Source organism: Synchiropus splendidus, chromosome 17 (genome assembly GCF_027744825.2).
Source record: "Synchiropus splendidus isolate RoL2022-P1 chromosome 17, RoL_Sspl_1.0, whole genome shotgun sequence".
Taxonomy (NCBI): Eukaryota; Metazoa; Chordata; class Actinopteri; order Syngnathiformes; family Callionymidae; genus Synchiropus; species Synchiropus splendidus.
In genome coordinates this window covers 12202838-12222857 of record NC_071350.1, presented here as the reverse complement: position 1 = coordinate 12222857, position 20020 = coordinate 12202838, and the positions used below count along the sequence as shown (strand labels likewise).

The 20020-nt window shown below is 43.8% G+C and overlaps 3 protein-coding genes across 14 annotated transcripts in view; 2 read left to right on the top strand and 1 right to left on the bottom strand.

Moving 5' to 3' along the window:
• Positions 1-3218, top strand: part of nbeaa (neurobeachin a) — a 74188-nt gene extending 70970 nt beyond the window's left edge. For 6 of the 11 annotated variants that reach the window (XM_053848172.1, XM_053848171.1, XM_053848169.1 and 3 more), the window contains 4 exons: positions 14-115; positions 338-534; positions 602-753; positions 826-3217. In XM_053848172.1, coding sequence (XP_053704147.1) covers positions 14-115; positions 338-534; positions 602-753; positions 826-916 — 542 coding nt within the window. In that variant the 3' untranslated portion in view covers positions 917-3217. Of the gene's footprint in view, positions 1-13; positions 116-337; positions 535-601; positions 754-825 lie in introns of all 11 variants that reach the window. The other 5 variants (XM_053848167.1, XM_053848165.1, XM_053848164.1 and 2 more) reach the window with 2 other exon arrangements.
• LOC128748999 (serine-rich and transmembrane domain-containing protein 1) lies at positions 2011-7204 on the bottom strand. Its single transcript, XM_053848175.1, has 2 exons — positions 7006-7204; positions 2011-2994 (listed from the first exon to the last, which is right to left on the bottom strand). The coding sequence occupies exon 2, from the start codon at positions 2987-2989 to the stop codon at positions 2651-2653; it is 339 nt and encodes a 112-aa protein (XP_053704150.1). The 5' UTR covers positions 2990-2994; positions 7006-7204; the 3' UTR covers positions 2011-2650.
• On the top strand, positions 3763-19746 carry LOC128748998 (cyclin-A1-like). 2 transcript variants are annotated; one of them, XM_053848174.1, is made up of 11 exons: positions 3763-3903; positions 4752-5514; positions 16482-16755; positions 17459-17605; positions 17685-17889; positions 17962-18074; positions 18192-18418; positions 18492-18696; positions 18768-18881; positions 18958-19091; positions 19170-19746. In XM_053848174.1, exons 4-11 carry the CDS (start codon positions 17459-17461, stop codon positions 19234-19236), a joined length of 1212 nt encoding a protein of 403 aa, XP_053704149.1. In that variant the 5' UTR covers positions 3763-3903; positions 4752-5514; positions 16482-16755; the 3' UTR covers positions 19237-19746. The 2 variants fall into 2 exon arrangements, with proteins under 2 accessions (XP_053704149.1, XP_053704148.1); XM_053848173.1 differs by having other exon boundaries at positions 4752-16755.
• Positions 19747-20020: the final 274 nt, after the last annotated feature.

Here is a 20020-nt window from a genome sequence, read left to right as displayed (position 1 = left end):
AACTGTCCTGTAGGTGATTATCCAGCTCCACGGGCCGTTCTGACTGGACACGACCACGAGGTGGTGTGTGTGTCTGTGTGTGCCGAGCTGGGGTTGGTCATTAGTGGAGCTAAAGGTCAGTGTGTGTAATGCACTCCTGTCTCACACTCTTCTTATACCTGAACTTTAAAATGCTTTTATTTATATTATCTCAGATGATTTATAACGTCAATACCAACAATAATCTTGAAGGGCTCCACATTGAGAAGTTGTGTTCCCGCCCCAGTCTGCCCCCTGGTGGACAATGTCAGAACAGAAACGATATGAATTCTGAGGTGACTGTTGTGCTGCTCGACAGAGGGGCCATGTCTGGTTCACACCATCACCGGGGACCTTCTCAGGGCGCTGGAGGGGCCCGAGCTGTGCCAGAGACCCCGCCTCATCTCCGTGTCCAGCGAAGGTCACTGTATCATCTACTACGAACGGGGCCGCTTCTGCAACTTCAGCATCAACGGCAAACTTCTCGCCCAGATGGAGGTCAACGACTCCTCAAGGGTACGGATCACCTGGCTGAGATTTAAGCCTCTGTGGTTTCGGTTCTGACTTGACTCCGCCCCTCCAGGCCATCCTGCTGAGCAGCGACGGCCAGAACCTGGTGACGGGAGGGGACAACGGCGTGGTGGAGGTGTGGCAGGCCTGCGACTTCAAACAGCTGTACATCTATCCCGGTTGTGACGCCGGAATCCGTGCGATGGACCTGTCACATGACCAGAGGTGAGCACCCGTCACCTCTGGAAGAAGGAGGGTTGTGAGTCCGGGTTGGAGGTGACCAAATCTGTGTTGCAGGACCCTCATCACTGGCATGGCGTCCGGCAGCATCGTGGCGTTCAACATAGACTTTAACCGTTGGCACTACGAGCACCAGAACAGGTACTGAGGAGGAGGATGTAAAGCTGTGAATCTTCACTGTGGAGGACACTACAGGTACAGAGAAGGTGGAACCTTTTGCTCTTTTAGACACGTCTCTCCTTGCTCTGCTCAAACACACACACACTCACACACCTGCTGATTCAACTGACTGCAGAGGGGAGACGAGCAACTCACCCGGTTCAGGACCGCTGCGGTCACTGGCTTCACGCTTCACACTTTCTTTTCCGTCCTGTTTCTTTGAGGGGAATGATTTTGTTCAATGAAACCGACTCTTGTATCCAAAATCGGTGCTACAGGCTCCATTTTAATTGACCTTTAACTGCGATATAAGGGTTATTATTTAATTTAATTTAATCTATCTATCACCCCGGAGGGTTTGAGTTCGTGTACATATTTATTTTCTTTCGCCTCACAAACTCCGCTTTTCACCTTTAATTTATTAATGACTTGCTGTATGTAATATACTGTGTAATAGTTATTCTAAGGAAGTTGGAGCCGGCGGCGGTGTCAAGGATGGTGATCGTTTTTTGCCGGAGATGGAGACGAGATCTCGCCGAGGATGAAAACTCCACTTGATTTCTTTGTATATTCTGTGATGGTTTTTGTCAAATATGTACATAAAGTCGGTTGGAGACGTCATCGGAGGAAACCTTCACTCACCCACATTTGTCGATTATTTGGAGCAAAGAAAATCAATGTTTGTTTTTGTATTCACACTTTGCACCAATCACATATCATTATTTATTAGCTTTCCGGTCGGCTGCCATTTTGTTTCGGTCCATTTTCCCCGCGGGGGGAGGGGTTACTTGTGCATTGATGTTTGTATTTAAGACGTTGAGCTCATGTGTGATTATTACTATTCAGTTTTACAACGTCACGGTTGTAAGCAATATCATGATTCTGTAGCTGATAGAGGCGTGTGTGTGACCACAGGAGGGGACAAAGCGTGAGGTGTTCCGCGTGTGAGGCGCCATCTTGATCAAACATGCACATACTCTATCCACAGGTTCAACTTACGCATCCAAAAAAAAAAAAAAAAAAAAAAAAGTTAAATATTTTTGGATCTATGAAAACCCTAAAAACTATTGTATTCATGTTTTATTGCAAAGATGTAAAATATGACATGTGTGAGTTGAAAAAAAAATCATGATAAGAAAAAATAAAATATGCAAAGAATTTGATGACTGGAAGTTTGATTTTTCCACGCGTTTATTTACCTTTAATAAAAGTATTTTCTTGCACATACGATGTAGTCGCTCTTTTATATGTATCCTGCGACAAACTATGGAATGTCAGAGTGAGCATATGTTTTTTTACCTTGAGTCTCCAACCTTCAGCGCCAAGGCCTTCTGGGCAACCTCAACGCTTAATATCATGAATATACAAACAGAACACCATGTTGCACCGCTTTAATTGACCTCAAGAGGGGGTCAGTGTGCAGGTCATGCGCTTAAGTAAACTCCCCTCCAGATCTGAGAACATGAACATGCAATTTAGCATGAGTATAATGCTTTTATTACTGAATTCTCTAGTAGATCACAGGCGTAACTAAGGACCATGAGGGATTGTAGACGGCTGACAGACCTCGCAGTGTTAAAACAGGAAGGAAGAGTCCATGTTTTCTGCAGAGGCTCCACTTCACACAGTGATTCCCAGGAGACTCTGCATGTGGTTTGACTCATCAGCCAAGATCAAGTGTGCTGGATCCTGCTTCTCCTCGTGTGTACAGTAGACCTGAGCTTCAGGTGGACAGTGTGGAGATGGTGGATCTCTGAGAGGAGATGCTGCAGATCTCCATGTTGGTGAAAGAGCTGTGTCCTTCGCTGCTGCAGTCTGGCAGCGAGGAGGACGAGATGATGTTCTTCAGTCTGTGGAGGGAGATGACCAGCAGGGTCAGCAGGAACACCAGGAGGCCCAGGAAGAGCCAAATGTAGACATAGACGTTCCCCTGCGGCGCCAGAGACGAGGCGGCCGCCGAGGTGGAGCCGGCGGTCGGGGCGAAGCGGAGGACAGTTCTGTTGTCGACGGAGGAGAGTCCAGTTTCATTGTGGTCCATCAAGGTCAAGTCCAGTCCGGACATGCTGGCTGTTGGGTTCAGAAGAGAGAGAGAGAGAGAGATGACCGGTCTGTTCAAGATGCTCCACACTTCAGACTGGACTCTGTCTCACAATCCTAGGAGCTTCAGAGGGAATAAAGCTACACAGCATTTGAGATGTGTTTCACTTTTGACTGGTCAAAACTTCAACAACAAGTTCAAACCTTCAGTCCTGACGTGAAGTCAGGTCAGTCATTTAAGCAGCTGCTGTGCTACAAACACATTATGGCACACTAACTGTGACATCATGAAGTCCTTCATTACTACTCTGCTGCAATAGATTTTTTTTGCAGTTTATTTTGTCAAAATCTGGAAGTTAAAAGTGTAAGTATTGATTCATATTGTTATTTCAAATGTTTAACCTCTGCTGTAAACGATTTGAAACCAAAGCAGCGTCACTTATCCAAACTGTAAATTCAGAAAATATAGACTCATTATTGAGTGTCATCACAAGGGAGCAGTGTGTAGATCTACATGCTATACGGTGATCGATTAGATTAGCGATAGATAGATAGATTATATTTGTAAATAAAAATGCTGCTGTCAGTCTTTTTGTTGTTGAATATATTTGACTGGAGTGATTTTATTTTAAACTACTTGTGCTTAGGGGAGAAGTGTGATGAAAAGTAAATAGCGTTTATGAAAAAAAAATCAGGTCGAGCAAAAGTTACATCAAATTTTTATTTTGTGATTTATTCACCAGGAAAAGGGAAGGGAAAAAGTTCAGCGTCAGTTCCAGTCTTTCGCCAGCAGGGGGCACTGCTGTCCCGCTCCTGTTTCCTATCAGATTTAGCCATCAGCCTCCATAAATCCTCTCCTTTTTATCAGCGGACTATCGAACCTCAGGGCACAGACGTCTGTGAAGGTGGTTTAGGACACCAAACGCTCGTGTCCTGCAGGTGCGTGAACGAATCCTGAGTAGTTCTTCACTGTCCATTTCCGTCCAATACAAGTTGGCTTCCTGTCTGAATGCGTTATTTCTGTCGTGTCTGCTGCCTTCGCTGGACCGACACGCCGCTGTCATGATATGTTGTTTTGATAGGTGCGATGAGGCTGTTTCTCTGATTGAAACTCAAGTGGGTGATAATTGTGCTTAATGATGCTTTCTGTATCCTGGCAACAGCGCACGCGCGGCCAGGCAGAGGTCTCGCGCGCGGCAGCCCACTGCCACTCACGAGGCGGGAGTTACACTCATGTCGTTGGACCAGTGTGGGGATTTAGTGTGTCCCAAGAGGGTGGTTTACGCGTGAAAACAACGATTGTTTTTTAATGTTGCAAAATCCTAGACGTCCGAGTCAGATATTTAAACCAAAAGCAACATTTTGAAATCAACTTGAGGGCGAAAACACAAAAGGGTGAACGGGTATTGTGGCGTTTGGATTAGCGTACACGCTCGGTGACGCCTTCAAGGGCGCTCGGAAATAACAAACTTGTTACGTTCCACTTTCTCTGCCTGTGCCTCGACCTTCCTAATTAGATCGCTGTAATCCGCCGGGCTCATCCTCGAACTTTCTTTGCGATCTGATATCAGTTTCTGACTCAGATTTCAACCCTTGAACGTCCTTGAAGTCGACTTGTGTGAAAAGTAAACCTCCTTTTGTTGACTTCAGCTACGTTTCCCCTTTACCCAGACGATCTATTTGCTGCTGTTGCAGTGCAGTATGAGACCTGAAGCGCATTCATATAAATATTCACTACATTAACCTTTCTTTAAGTGACTTTTGTATTGACATTTTCCTCTCCTCAGCTTCCCTTCAGTGATGTCAGCAGGAGTGCCAGGCCTGCCCGATGGACTCCCCCTCCAGGATGTTCCTGAAGGAGATAAGTGATCACAAACCCTGCTTTTCTACTCGCACCACCCGGGTTTACACTGGAACCGCAGCTCTACTCCGAGTCTCAGCTGATTTGGTTTCACATTTCACCACTAGATGTCGCTGGATCAGACCGTCCTCACTATTCACCAGCTCGTCCCTGCGCTCCTGGTGAAGTGGCATTTCCGGCCACGCAGTCGACCTCTGTCACTTTGCATGAATCGTTTTCACACTAAACATTTACTGAAGCGAAATGTCCTGGAGGGACGCAGGCGTACGTCAATTCCGTCGTTGGACTGAGCTGCTGAGTCCATGAATAATTGAGTAGATTTGTCTCTGACTAAATGTCACGGCATTTGAGCGGTAAGCTTGTGTGTGTGTGTGAAATAAGCTCAATCCAACCCATTCCTGGCTCACACACGTCCACGGTTTGCCATTTGTTTGTGATCCCAAACCTCAAACGTGTTTAAAACACACCTCAGGCACGACTGCGTCGCTTCCTCTGCGGATGCTGCTGATAACCTGAAACAGTGGAGCTGATGATGAAACTGAGGGGAAAGTCATATTTCAGCCGGCGCCAAAAGCTCCTAAGTGTTCCTTCCTTTTTTTTTTTTTTCTGGACGGAAGATGACGACGGTGAAGGAAACCTCTTTTCCAGTGCAATGTCACGCGGGACCAATTCCCGCTTTGGAAGGTGATGTAAGTGAACTACATGGCAGATACTAAACTCTCACACGCAAATACTTCTGAAGATGATGAGAGTTCAGCCATTTATGATGGCCGTGAGTCATGCGGGACGCAAAACTGCCACGAAACATATATTTTTCTGCCTTAATCTAAGACTTTATGAAACTGATTTTGAGCTGCCGCTCAAATGGCCTCCTCTACAGTCACAACTATCCTCTTCATGCCTTCATTTTCTATATCCCTGAACCTCCTTGTTCAAAGACAGGTGGCAATTTGAAACAAAATTCATTTTTATTTTGCTATAAATGGAGTTTTTTGGTTGGAAAACCTCAGTGTATCAGTGCACAGTGTATCAGTATTAAAGGAATAATAAAACATAAAGCAACTCTGTCATCAGCGCCTCCCTCACCACTCAACATTTTTAAAGGAATTTAACACTTTAATTCTTGACATTTATGATGTCCACTTGCGTTGTAGCTCATGTATGCTGGCATTGTTGCTAATCCAGTGTTGGCTCACTTGGCTGTCAATTCAATAAAATGTTTAATATTTTTAATCTCAAATTAATAACTTTTTAAATCTGTTATAAATGTAACTTACAAGAATATTTTATCACAAATTTAATTTGTGATGAATCGTGAGTTAACTCTCATTTAGTGCGATTACAGGAAATTCATATTTTTAATCTATTCCCAGCCCTAATTTTATTTTCATCTTTATCTATCCATCGCTCTCACGGTCCTCATAAAATGACTCAGCGGGCTGGGTTTGGCCCCTGGACCTTGAGTTTGACACACACTATACTCCCACAACACAACTCGCCTCCCCTCATGCTACACTGCCTGCACTCTCTTCTTTGACAGAATTGGAAATTAACTTATGATTTGAAAGTGTCTTGAATCTGGCAGCAAATGTGAGTTTGCTCTTGGTTCAGATTCATAGTTTTTTTTTTCCACAAAACCGAATGAATAGATGGCTTCCTTTCACACCGACGCATTGTAACATGAAATATTCAATGAAAGGAAAGAGCGACCAACTGTGATGCTTTCACTGACGGCAACATGACAGAGTTAATATCCTCAACCTTGGGTTTTATAAACACAACATATTAATGAAGTAAGTTGGTGCAAACATGACATGAAAATCTTTTGCCAGCATTAATACAAGGGTCAAAGCCGTACTTTCCAAGGTCATTATTTTTGTTCTAGCTACATTTGTTTTGATCAGTCCGTCTCAGGAAATGATGTTGTGAATCCACAGCACCTGCAGATGTATAGAGAAGGAAATACTCCTCAGGATAATCTAGTGGGTTTTATTCATGCCGGTGTCATTTCAATGATAATCCCGCCGTGACTCGAGTGCTGTTGAAGCCCCTGCTGAGGTCAAGCACCTGTGAGCAGCCGCTTATAATCATAAATATCTGATAATCTGAGGTGAGTTTTGGGTCATCTCAGCTGTCTGTCACCTCCATCACCCGCTTGTTAAAGTAAGAAGGGAACCAACCTGTTGGATGTGTTGCCGCAGACGCTGCTCTCTCCGTCTCACGTCGGGCAGAAATCCATCCTGTTGCGCTGGCTCCTGCAGCCGATCTGCTGCTCCTGAGACTCACACTGTTTGCTTTCTCTCCTCCTTATCATTCAGCGACACGCGCGCAGCTCCACCACTACAGATGGAGTAGACACTGTCAGATGTGATTGGACACACACACCAGGCCTGAAGCGGCACACTGTAATACAGAAGGGGCGGGAGAGAAGAGAGAGAGAGACGCCTCTCCTCTCTCGACCCCCCCCTTCATCCGCCCTTCATCACCAGTCACCAATTATCTTTTTTCTCAGGCTGCTTACTACTAAAGCATCTTCAATAAACGATGAGACGACAATCCATGACGCTGTGAGGCTCAGTCATCACGAGGGTTTGACATCGGCGGGGCGACGGAGTGGTGAAACACAGCTGTGAAACTGGCTCCAAGTGGTGCTGCTATTAAGAGAGCAAATGTTTCTTCCATTATTTCAATGACTCTCCGAGGTGGCACGGCAGAATTGGAATGAAAAGGCCGGGGAGATGTGGCGCCGTTATTCCTCCTCCTTGCTGGAAAACAGCTCTGCTTTGGCTGCAGTTTTGAGTTGAACTGAAACGATGAGCGCTCGGCGCCCCTCAAACGCCTGCGTCTTGTGGCAACACGCAGCACTAGACAAGAGGTGATATATTCAGCCATTAGTGCCCCATTAAAACTGCTCTGATTAATTAGCAGTACTGCGCCGCTAAAAGGAGCCAACGATTCCCTGAACAAGCCCCGACTCCAGCCCCTTGAAGAAAACCATCTGACAGGCTCCAGCGCCTATTAACGCTTGGTAATGTCTCTCCCTGCGTGTCTCATTGATCGGCTTGTAGAACCAAGTATTTTAAGCTTCACCCTTCCCAGGCTCCATCTATCACGCTTAGTCCGGCTCATTCCTTCTGAACGCGCCTTTTAAGAACGTCTTAAGCTATTTGAATACATTATTGACGAGTCAGGAAAGGAGTCAGCAGCACAAGCGCTCACATCTGGATTTAAGACTTTGGAACAGTCCGCCGTTCTTACGTGCTGTCGTATTTTTATGGCTACATACATACTTATATAACATATATTAACCAATAACAATCCAGTTACATGCGTATTTCCTGGTTACTATGGGGACAATAGTGAGGCTTGACAACATGCTCTAATAACTGTCTATTATGATGCTAGTACACGTATGAATAAGTAATGTATTCATGGTAATATGTGCTGCCTAATCTCAGGTCTTTTTTCTTGTGAGGCCCTTGTGAGGATTTACTCCACTGCCACCTTACACTTCATGATCAAACGCTGGATGCTAGCATCAGTTTGATCCTAGCTATTAGTATTGAAGAGCCTAGCATGAATCATGAGGCTTGCTAATGTAACTAAATCCTTAGATTATCCTCCTTCATCACCAGCATGAGCTCTGGTTCTGTCCTTAAAGCAGAAATATCGCACTAGCCAACTCTAGCTAAGTTGTTTTGACACTTTAAATTAGCATCTGAAGAGCTGGTGGGCCACTTGTAATGACTCGTCGTGCTGGATTCGGCCCCCAGGCCTTGGGTTTGACACATGCTCTAACACAAGCTGCGATCGGTTCTATTTCTGAGTGAGTCAGTCTGTCACTTTTGCGTGTCCCGACCCGTCCTGAGCCGCCTCCTGAACACTCGACAACATGCTGCAACTTGCCCTTTCATGTCGGCAGGTCTCCTCGGTGAACAAGTTTCTGCTGCGGAAGTTTCCGCGCAGCTTGACTCTGACTCTTCGCTTCCCTTTACATCTCAGTTGCTTTTTTATTCCCTCTGTGTGGGGATTCTTGAGTCGCTCCTCAGATCTGAGGAGCTACAGATGTTCTTTCAAGCTTTGCACCTCTGTGTACACAGTGTTGAACACGCCCGACGGGCTAGTCGAAGCTTGCTGTCCATCCCGGCCTTCCCTCACTCGTGAACAAGATCACAAGATAGTTCAACTCTAAATTATTAATCTACCCTGTTTCAGATTTCTGCTCTGCATCTCCACTTCTAAAAACCACCTTCAACTCCCCGGTGGTTGCAGAGTGTGTTTTTCTTTTCTTCCCAAAATGTATCCGTTTCTCGCTCGGGCTAAAACGGCGACATCCTCACATATTTCCTCTGCATGTTACACTACACTTTTGAAAGAGAATAATTTAGCTCTACGTACATGAATGTCTCTGATCTGGGCCTGGTGGTTGAAGAGTTCCGCGCGAGAGACGCAAACAGATCCAGGACCGTCTGAAGTTTAGTGTTCCACTTTAAATGCAGATGAAGGCTGTGAAGAAGTACAAAGGCAGCGTTGAAGACGAACCGGATTTGGGCGGCCGGTGGGCCACATGAGGCCCCGGGCCTGTATTGATCCAGTTGTATGAAGTCAAACTGGACATGAAGAGATGTTCAGGTTCATCATATTTTATTATCTTTAGGTTTATCAAAGTTGATTTTCTTGACGCACCCATGAGCCTGGAATGTGTCTGGATCTGAACCTATTACCACCTTGACTTCATTCATGAAGGCGGCAGATGACTGCGCCTCCTTCTCTGCTGGTGCTTCTGTTCTGCACCATCTGTCCGCTGACGCAAAAACCCCACCGAGATCCTTTATATTCATCTCCGTCTGACATCCTGGTGAGAGGTTGCAGGAGAATCTGAGGACACTGTTAATGAAGGATACGTCCTCTAAATAGAACACAAAAGGCTCCATGTTTGGACCTGATACAGACGGATTCGAGCAAACTTGGGGATTCTTGTGCGCTTGTGTGTGTAATGGGAGGATCTGAAGGATGGAGATAAGAGCCTCGGCCTCGGCTGCTTTTGTCACTAATCCCTGAAGATTCCCGGATATTCCTCTTCATGTTCATGGCCGAACGCTTCGTGCTAACCAGAGCAGCTGCCGAGTGTGATTCCAGACCCGAGTGATATATCAGCCATCTAAACGGGAGCAACACGTCAAGCCTCAATGTATGAGCTGCAACTTGTGTTTGGGAACCTCGACATTTAACTGCAGGTCCTCTTGACCTCTTCAAGTCCTCAAACTGAGGCTACTTTATTGCTGCTTTTAGAGGGGTGATCACTGCGCAAGTTCCTCTGATGTTCCTTCATCTGAGCACCTTTGGTTTTTGATGAAAAGCAGGGCAGGATTTAGGAAGGAAGGAAAAAACTGTAACATGCTACAAAAATCTTTTTCCCCCTTGCCACATGGAGGCTACATTACTGCCTCTCTGTAAGACTCCGGCACTGCATGCTACTACAGAGTCGTTGTTTTTTTGCCTCCAAGTGAAATTCCAATTCAGGATTTTTCTGGCAACTTTCATGGCTATAGTCCAACTCTAGTATTCTAGATGTTTGTGTTGCGGCTGCTTGACAGTGCAGTAGCAGCAGTACAAACAAAATACAGTAGTGATGCGCAACTCACTAATGGAGGATGGAACTGGAGATCATACCAAAGTTATTTACAATTCACCAGGCAAATAAGTTTCCAAAGGAGGGAAAAAAGGGGCATATTTTCTATATTTCTATTGGTAAAAAGAAAAATACTAGTTTATAAATAGGAATATTAGATAAAATAGACCAAAAGTAGGACGTTAATAACTATTATTATGTTACAAAAATATAAATATAATTTATAATATATAAGGTCATCCAAACAAAATACTATATAAGACAAGAAATTAGATAGATTACCTTTATTCTTCTAACACACAGCAAATATAAATGTAAAATGAAGGCGCTTTCTCTTTATAAAAGCCCTTCATTTTAGTATGACTCAATTAATATGCAGCACAGACAGTTATTCACTCAATATTGTATGTTTTAAATTAAAGCCTGTAATATAATTTATATGAAAGTATAAAACAATAAATAGATAAATAAAAAAAATGAGAGAAGCATTCTTGAAGACTCAATACTTGTGATAATAGAAAGTAATTTGAAGTAATACAAAAAAAATTATATATATATATATATATATATTTTTATTTTTATTATTTTTATTAGTGACGTCACTATCACCCAGTAGGTGGCGATCTAGCTGTCGATCATGAAGGTGGCTTGAGTAAAAGGAGAGATGCGAATGGAAAATAAACCTTCAGAAATGCAACCTCACTTCACGTTAGCGTGCCAGTTGCTGGCGTAGCACTAGATCACATTAGATCTGGAACACTGCTGTGCGAATTTGGCCTCTTCAAAGATGTTTTTGAGGAAAGGTCAGGCGATTGATGAAAACTTTCTGTGGACGGCTTCTCACCGAGGAAACCTACTGGGCCACAACAGAGTCTGGACAAACGCCTGACAGGACGGAGCTGGTGCGGAATAGCAATGAGCTGGATGACAAACTGAACAGTCTCAGATGCATCAGCAGCCAGCCAACTGTTGGAGACGACATGAAATTAAAAAAAAAAAGAAAGTAAAAATCGTAAAATGAGGAGGAACCGAGACGCCTGCTGCGAGCAGTCTTGACAATTTAACCTTTCCCTTGAAGGATGCTCTCGGAATTAATGCAGCTTGGGAGAAAGTGTCCTTAAGTCAGACGGAATTTATGAATTATTTAAGGGGGCTAGATTTGGGTGGTCTTAAATCCCTCACTATCCTGACATGCATTATTCATGCCGCCGTGCAGCAAAAGTTTATAATAAGAGTGAAATAAGTCAAAACAAAAAGCTGCAGGGTGAAATTCACTCTAATTCCGCTCTTTATTTACGTGGTTTTTCTGGGCTGCTCCGACACTCTCAAGGCCGCCGCATGAAATGAGTCAACAATTAAAGTTTAATGACAGGTTCCGCCTGGTTCCCCTGTGGCCGCAGGTTTGGTTTGGTTCTCGAGGTGCGCGTGTTTGTGTGTGGGAAGTGGCGGCAAGCATCTCGCGGCATAATTATTTCTGTGTCAACAAACAGTAACACGTCCTTCCTCTCATTCCAGAAGGCCCCGTTGCTTTTCATCTTTTCTCCTCCGACCGACGATCACTCACACACCCGCTCAGTTATGCTTCTGACTGTCCTGCGTATCATTTCAGGGGGTAGATTTTAGGGTTCTTCCCTGTATTGACTCTACCGAGGAAGCCAGGTGAAGAGCTTCAAATCAGGCTCTGATGTGTGAGGAAACTAGCTCTCATTAGTGAAACACACAGCCTCTCTGTTGATGTGGCAATATTCGTGTCTGAGTGCCTCTTTTATTTTTTTATTTTTTTATTCAACCTGAACGCCACATTCAGGGACACGACCCGCACCAATTTGCAGTGATATAACAGCATCAGTTCCAGTGGAGATAAGATGGAGGCAATGAATTGGACTTGTTCAGCAGCTGCTTCTCACAATGAAATGCAATGCAGTCTTTAGTTTCATCTGCCGTCATCTAATAAATACAGTAAGAATTGTAGCAAAAGCAAAGTAATAGTCGTATTATTTTTTGTCTTCAAACCCTACTCTCTTTGAACAGAGTATGTTTCTCTCCTTGTGTTCAATTGACTGTTAAAGCACACGAACTGAGGTGGAAAACAAGACGGCAAAGCTCCAAAGGTGGAGTTACATGAATGGATTTTTTGGGTTAAATTGATACCAGATTATGTTCCATGAACCACATGTGACTAGCATAGTTTCGCTATAACCTTGGGCTGTCAAATTTGAATCTTGTTTGATCAGAGTTAACCTGCGAATAATTCAACCCTTGCATCGATAACATCTTACGTTTTCATGTTAGATTTACAACCGATAAATTTTCGATTAACCACAAGTTAACTCTGCTGTGAAATACATGAGATTAAAATTGTGATCTATTGACAGCCATACGATAAGCAACTCACCACTTACTAACGGCTGACTGCAGCTTCTTTCTATCCCAACCTTGACTTCTTCCTCCCCATAAACAGCTTCTATATGACGACAACCACAAAAACATGGCTGCAACAGTTGTTAAATAAGTTTTTCTAATTTGGGCGAAATGTAAGTGTTAGTTAGTATCAGTGTATTAGTCTTACAACAATATTAATATTTCTCTTGTTAGAATGTATCTACATTGTAAGCACTGTTAACAGCAGTTTTTAATTTAATGAAATGTTCTTTTCTGTACACTACAATGATGTCGTCATGTTGACATTGATATTTTATGAATAAATCTTTTGTTTATTGATCTATTGTTAGTGTAAATTATTTTTTACTGCAGTAGAGCACTGGATTATTTGCCAAAGTCAATAATGTTCAAATACAACTTTATTTGAAGTTTGCTTTAACGTCCCTTGATATATAAAGTAGCAATGCATATAAACATGATGTTAATATATGGATAAAACTGGTCAATGTCTGGGTGAATGTCAACTAAAGCGTCAGTTAAAAGTGAGTTTATCGTCTCTCAAGTCCGCAGTAGAATCCAGTTTGGGGCAGACTCATGAAGTTTGCCATTTAAATGTCAAAGACACCAGAAGGCTGCCCCCCACATTGACTCTGAATGCAGCCATTAGCGGCGATGATTTGAGAAGCATGTGTGTGTGAGAGTTGGAGTCAAGTCGATCCTGAGCTTCCTCTCCACACACTTATTCAGTTTCTCTGTCATGCGAGCGAGCCAGCCGAAACTCAAAAGACTGTCGTTTGAAGGCTTTTGTTACTTTGATGAGGCCAAACTGAGGTGGCGCAACATGAAGCTGCATCTTCAGCTAAGACAGCAAGCAGCTTGTGAGGATGACGGACTGTCATGTGTTGTCAGTTACAGATTCTCAGCAGACAATTTCATAGAAAATGACTAGCAAAAGGTGCATTGTGGTCTCGGCGAAGACGGCTGTGCCCGGGGAGGAACAGCAGCTCCGTCTTGTCGAGGATGAGTGGAAGATAGTGTTTAGACGTGGGAGATGTCAGTTTGACAGATTCACGCTGCCACATTTGAGGAGGAGACGAGAGGGTTTATTTCGTGTGTCGCTGTGGAAGGAAAGAGTGGAAGAGACCGAGGAAAATAGGCTGGAACGGTGGGAGCTCGTATGTCAGCAGTGAGGTGCATGAACACCTCCTCCTAAATAAGTCCTGTTGATCTTATCATGAGACAGTAATGAGGAGGAAGTCCTGTGAGGAATGACTTGTCACCATGATCTGATTATCTCACAAGTTTTCATCTGATCAAGCGCCAGGTTTGAGGGACGTTTGACCTCGTCAGCCAGGTTTGGATCAGGGCTGTGGGTGGGCGCCGTGATATGATCTCGGACGGACGGCGGCCAGGGCTCTTCTGCGGCCTCGTGTTTTACGCTCCCCTCGCGTGGATCAGTCCCCAGGAACTGCTCCCTCGAATGAAACGGCTCTCTGCTATCTGTCAGGATCAGAGTTGGACACGGCGGAAATGAAAAAGATAAGGATGACAGGAGCTGACAGAGAGGCCACCAGGAGCTGCAGCAGGTGTTGACTTCATGTGCTGCAAGATTAGAGCAAAGCGGAGATCAGTGGAAATACAGTCTTGGCCCAAAGAACTAGTGTTTGAGATTGGTTAAACATGAAAGGAAGAAGGAAAAACTTAAGATCAAAGGACAAGACAAATCAAAGATGGAGGCCCCGAATAAATCCCATCAAAACAGAAACCAGTTTCACTGGTTTGTCTGCTGCACGAAGTGGTTTTTCCGAGAACAAAAGAGCCACCCCCCACCCCCTCCCTTTGCTTCTGTAATTCAGCTGCTAATCTGACTCTGAAGGAAGCTCAGAGTTTCGCTGGGTTGATGTCTCATTTACAAGTCTGTAACTTTCAAACTAGCTGCATGTTCTGACTTGGGCTTTCACTTGAACTGTATTATTCCTGAAAAGGTTACAGACAATGCTGAACTGAGATTGTTGTGACAAAAGAAGGAACTAAGAAAAACAACCTCTGTTTATCAACTTAAGTAACAAGCCACATCAGGCAAAACACTGCAAGCTTGTTAGTGAGTGTAATTCTCTCTAAAAAATGTTCTTTTAAAGCTAAAATGTATTTCATAAATGTTTAAGTATTTGATATTTATTACATGTATTCATCTCAACATGAGTATTGTCTTTGTTTTTGTATTTTTAAGGCACGGAACAAAACCTTGGTTTGTTTTTTGGAGGAAATAAATATTCACAAATATTCCAAAACATAAAAAAGAAAACTTAGTTGATAAAGCTTTTAATTAATTATTATTTTAATATTTAAGTTACTTGCTTTAGGGATAGAAAGACGCACAATTGGGGGGTTCAAGTTATAAAGTAAATTAGTGTAAAGAGCTACAACTACAGTTGGAAAATAGTATCTGCTCTCATGATAAATTCCAGCAATACAGTGACTTAACAGTGACTGCTTCTGCACAACAAATCTCATGTCAACATAGCTTACGCACCCCAAATCTTCACCTTGAAAATACACATTCAAACAAAAGGCCAAACAACACACGTCTAAACACAAAAAGCAAAACAAAAACACACTCCTTCAAATAACACATTTAACCTCAATAAAAGTCATCTTAACACAATATTATCATGACATAGAAACTATGTATAATGACGCAGTTTTTTTCCTTAATATGTCTAAATAGTCAACTAAAACTCCATTGTCTCTCTTATTTACTAAACACAGAGACACACGTCATCTGAAAATGAGATTAATAAAGTGGCCTGGATGGCGAAGACGCTCAAGTCAAGTCAGACAAAAGGAAGAAGGGGGGGGATAGTCGCCTTCTCTCAGTCTGACACCTACTCAAGTCGGTTCGGAGCCGCTTTAACACCTGAATGCAGCTGCTATTATCATAATAGCTGGGTGTGGCGGTGGTCATTCACTTGCAAACGCGGAGGCGCTTGAAACCGCCTGCGCGTTTGAGAAGAGGGGGGGATTTTATCATGGGGAATGGCTCGGTGCTGGGGCGAAATCTCGTGGACACACCGCCCTCCAGTGGACAAATTGGATCATTACATGTACTTTTACGAATATCGATAGCGCTCAGTTTTGTATTTAAGTTCATAGTTTTCCAGGTACTCAAGGTTTACTGTGCTATATTTAAAGTTTCAGAGCCGAACATTTATTTCACAACTTGATCAAATAGCAAATGATAGTCGCCCACATCCAACACGTTTAACGTGTTTCTGCTTTTTAAAGGTCAGAAAAATCAAATTCTTAAAACCACTGCCTAATACGATTCACTGAGAAGGAGTCACACGGTGCACGTTTGACTCCAAAAAAAAAAGACGAATATTAACACCACCTGATGAACTAGGAAGGATAACATTTTTATTAGTCTTTTTCAGTACCTTGCCTGATCAGTAAATACGTATATTGTATAAGTAAATTGTCTATATTTATTTAATTTATGACGTATTTGAATGTGTTTGATTTGTTGAGAAACACATCACTACACAGTGGTGCTCGAAACTGTCGATTTTTTTTCGATTTAGTTGTTGTAAATCCCTTAAATCCCGTAAATGAAGTTGTTGTTGGGATTTCGTTTCCCGCCAGGTAGAAACTGCTGCCCCCCCCTCTTGATGACTCATTTACATGACAAGCGGCGAGTTGATGGGACGGTCATGTGATCGGCGGGGCAGCCGTTGGAAACCGCCGATAAATGGAAGCCATGAGTCCGACTTGAGTCAGACCCAAGATTCATCCGAGGAGGAAACTTCAGCGTGGTCTTCGCAAAGTTCCCCCAGACAGGACATCGACGGATCTGCTGTTGTTTTCCGGCGGGACTCCGGGAAAGTTCGACTTTCTACCTGCGTCAGTTCAGCTCAAGGTGAGGATGCTCAGTCTCCGCCGCGGAAATGTGACTGAACTTACTTACTTCACCGTGTTGGAGGTGCTAGTTTTCATGCACTGCTTCGAAATTTAGTGGAAAAACTATTTCTTTTTTTGGATTGAAATTATTCACCTTAGTGATTTGCGCTGCTTCCGTTTTTTTCCGTTGAAAATTCTCATTAAAATACATAGTTTTCCTCATATTATAAAACTACACGCTCGTCTGATCCAAATCGATAAAAACACAATGCCTACTGCATTTAACTGATGATATAAATGTTCATGTCAATGTATACAAATTGACAAATAATTTCTCTCTGACTAGACATTGAATGCAGTCTCACTTTTATTTATTTATTTTTTTAAATTTTAGTTCACGCCACTTTTGGTTCAAGCAAGCAAGTTATTTTATGATGTTATGCAATCACACCAAGCTGAATGCCGCATGCTGTGCAAAAAATAAAATAAATCCCATGACGTAGAGGGAAAAGGCTCGGCCATTTGACTGGGGCGCACCAGATTTTGGGAGTGTTTCACCTGAGATTAACACCTGAATGCAGGTGCTTCAGCGATGGGCTTCCTGTGTGTGCTTTAATTGAATTACAAAGGCTATTGTTGACCTCAGCGACCTCTTGTTCTGCGGCTGATGGCATGAAGAAGGCTGTAAGCTGATGTTTAAACTATTCTCTTGCTGTTCGCAGATGCTCAACTGCTCCAGTTCCAACTCCAGCAAAGAGAACATGCCCCCAACAGGCAAATCCGACTCCCTCCAGGTACAGAAGGGCTCTGAGAGGACAGTGCTAGGTGTCTTGTCAGACAATGAAGTGAGAGATCCCTCTGAGAGTCAGGTAGGACAGTTAGAGATGAGGGGAAGACTTGCACATGTGGTTGAAGTTTCTCATCGTCTCCTTGTTTTTCACCACTCAGGACAGCCAGTTCTCTGAGCTCTGCTCAGACACAGGCAGCTCCCCCATCATCTTCTACGTGCACTCTCCCAGCTCCAGTGAGGAAGTTCATGTGGAAGATACTTGCGAAGTCATTCTCTCTCCGTCCGGGGACGAAGTCGACCGCCAGTCCATGGACGAGGAAGAGTCTCCAGAGATCAGAGACCTCAGACACTTGCTGGAACTGAGTGAGTTCATCTCTTGGTCTTGTGTGGAGATGTTTTCAGATCATCAGACGTAATGCTTGTTTTAAATCGCAGGTGCAGAACAAAATTCTTCTTCCACGTCTCAACCAGAGGAGTCAGACTCAGAGGACGTCTCACGTCCGAATCACTTTGCTGAGGACACTTACTGGCACATGAGGCAAAAAGAGGTGAGGGAACTGGCCACATAAACACAAACACACATAAATCACTGGAGCATCCTGATGCAGGATACGTCCTGACCTGGCTTTCTACAAGGCTCATCTCACTCTCTTCTCCCTACACAGAACAAGTTCCAGCCCAAATCAAACTACTTTGAGAACCACCCGCAGCTCAACGGCGACATGAGATTGGTCCTGGTGGACTGGCTGGCTGAGGTCACCTATGAGTTCCAGCTGAGCCCGGAAACCTTGCACCTCGCCATCAACTATCTGGATCGCTTCCTCTCCCGCACCAGGATCGTGAAGCGCAGCCGGCTCCAGCTGATCGGCACGGCGGCCTTGCTCATCGCTGCGTGAGTGTCCACCCAGAGCCTGATCTCTTCGGCCCTCTGCCGCTTTAGCTCACCCTCCCTGTTCTTTCTTTAGGAAATACGAAGACGTGTTCCCACCTAAGATGCACGACTGTGTTTACGTCACCGACAACAGCTACTCCACTAGAGACTTGGTTCGGATGGAACGTGCCATGCTGAGGATCCTGGGTTTCACCTTGTCTGCCCCGACGGTGCACAGATTCCTGCACCTCTACGTTACTGTGGTCCCCGTCTGCACGACCACCCAGTACCTGGCACAGGTGAGTTATCTTTTGGGGCGAAAGCCACTCATCCACTTGGCATGACAATGATTTTATTTCCCTCTTTTCAGTACATATCAGAGTTGAGTCTGATGGAGGTCGATTTTTACGTCAAGCACAGTCCATCTCTGGTAGCAGTGGGGTCGTATGTCATCGCCAACTACGCCATCAACAGTCTGCTCTGGGTAGGTCCTCACATCACACCAACCCCTTGGTATTCCTGCCCGACATCTCTTCTAACTGTAACTTTTCCATCTTTAGCCCGATGAGCTGGAGAGTTTCACCAACTACTCCATTGAGGCCATTGCTAACTGCGTGGCTGACCTCTACCAGGTCTACGTCTACGCTCAGAGTCGCCCCCAGCAGATCATCCGAAAGAAGTACAGCACTGCCCGGTAGGTCTATATCAAGAGTTATTGTGGATGTGTTCTCACACCGGACGTGATTTTAATCTGTCTGTCTTGCTGTTGCAGGTACCACAGTGTGGCCACCATCCCCCCACCAGTCTTCTCTGCGCACTTCTGGTTCGCCTTTTTCTGATCAGTTCAACCAAAGTTTTAGAGATGAGATATCGCCCGCACAAACAGGCCACAAGTTCTAGCATTAGCCTGAGATTTTCTATTCATTTTATTCTTTTTATGATTTATCTCGCGGAATTACTTTTGAAAATGTACCAAAAAAAGTGTGTGTATTTTTTTCTTTAATGTTCTGTTGGGTAATTCTGGAGTATGTTATGAACTGGTGTGTAATCTGTTAAAATGTAGCGTTGAAGACATCCATTCCCTCACCGCCAGGAGGAGAATGTAAAACCTGCCCCAAGTGCCTTATTATTACTAGCCGCCGGAGCGCTAGTGCTTTGTACAGGGATGGATTTGTCGTTGTTTGTACACTTGATTGAAATCGGGTTCAGATGATCTTGCTTGGATCGGCTGACTGCAAGACTATGTGAGAGGAGGAAGACGCAGATCTGAATTTTTGGATCTTTAACTGGAAATATTCTGTTGTTTTGTGCACCACTGAAATGTTTGTATTATCTTAGTGCACAATAAATGCCTGGGAAACAATCCTGTTGCTCTTTTTTTTCTTCCTGAATGTCGCGGGTAGTCACTTGTTTAAGGGTAAAAAGTCTGAAATATAGTATAGAATTATTTGAACATAGTCATAAAAATAAAAAAAACATGACTTAACTTTATTGGTAATCTAATTTATTTTACAAATGTGTGATCGACTTTTTATTTCACTATTTTCACTTAAAAAGAGATTTAAAAAAAATCCACGTCACATACAGGGAACCGTAGTTTTAAGACATCATAATAAAAATTTA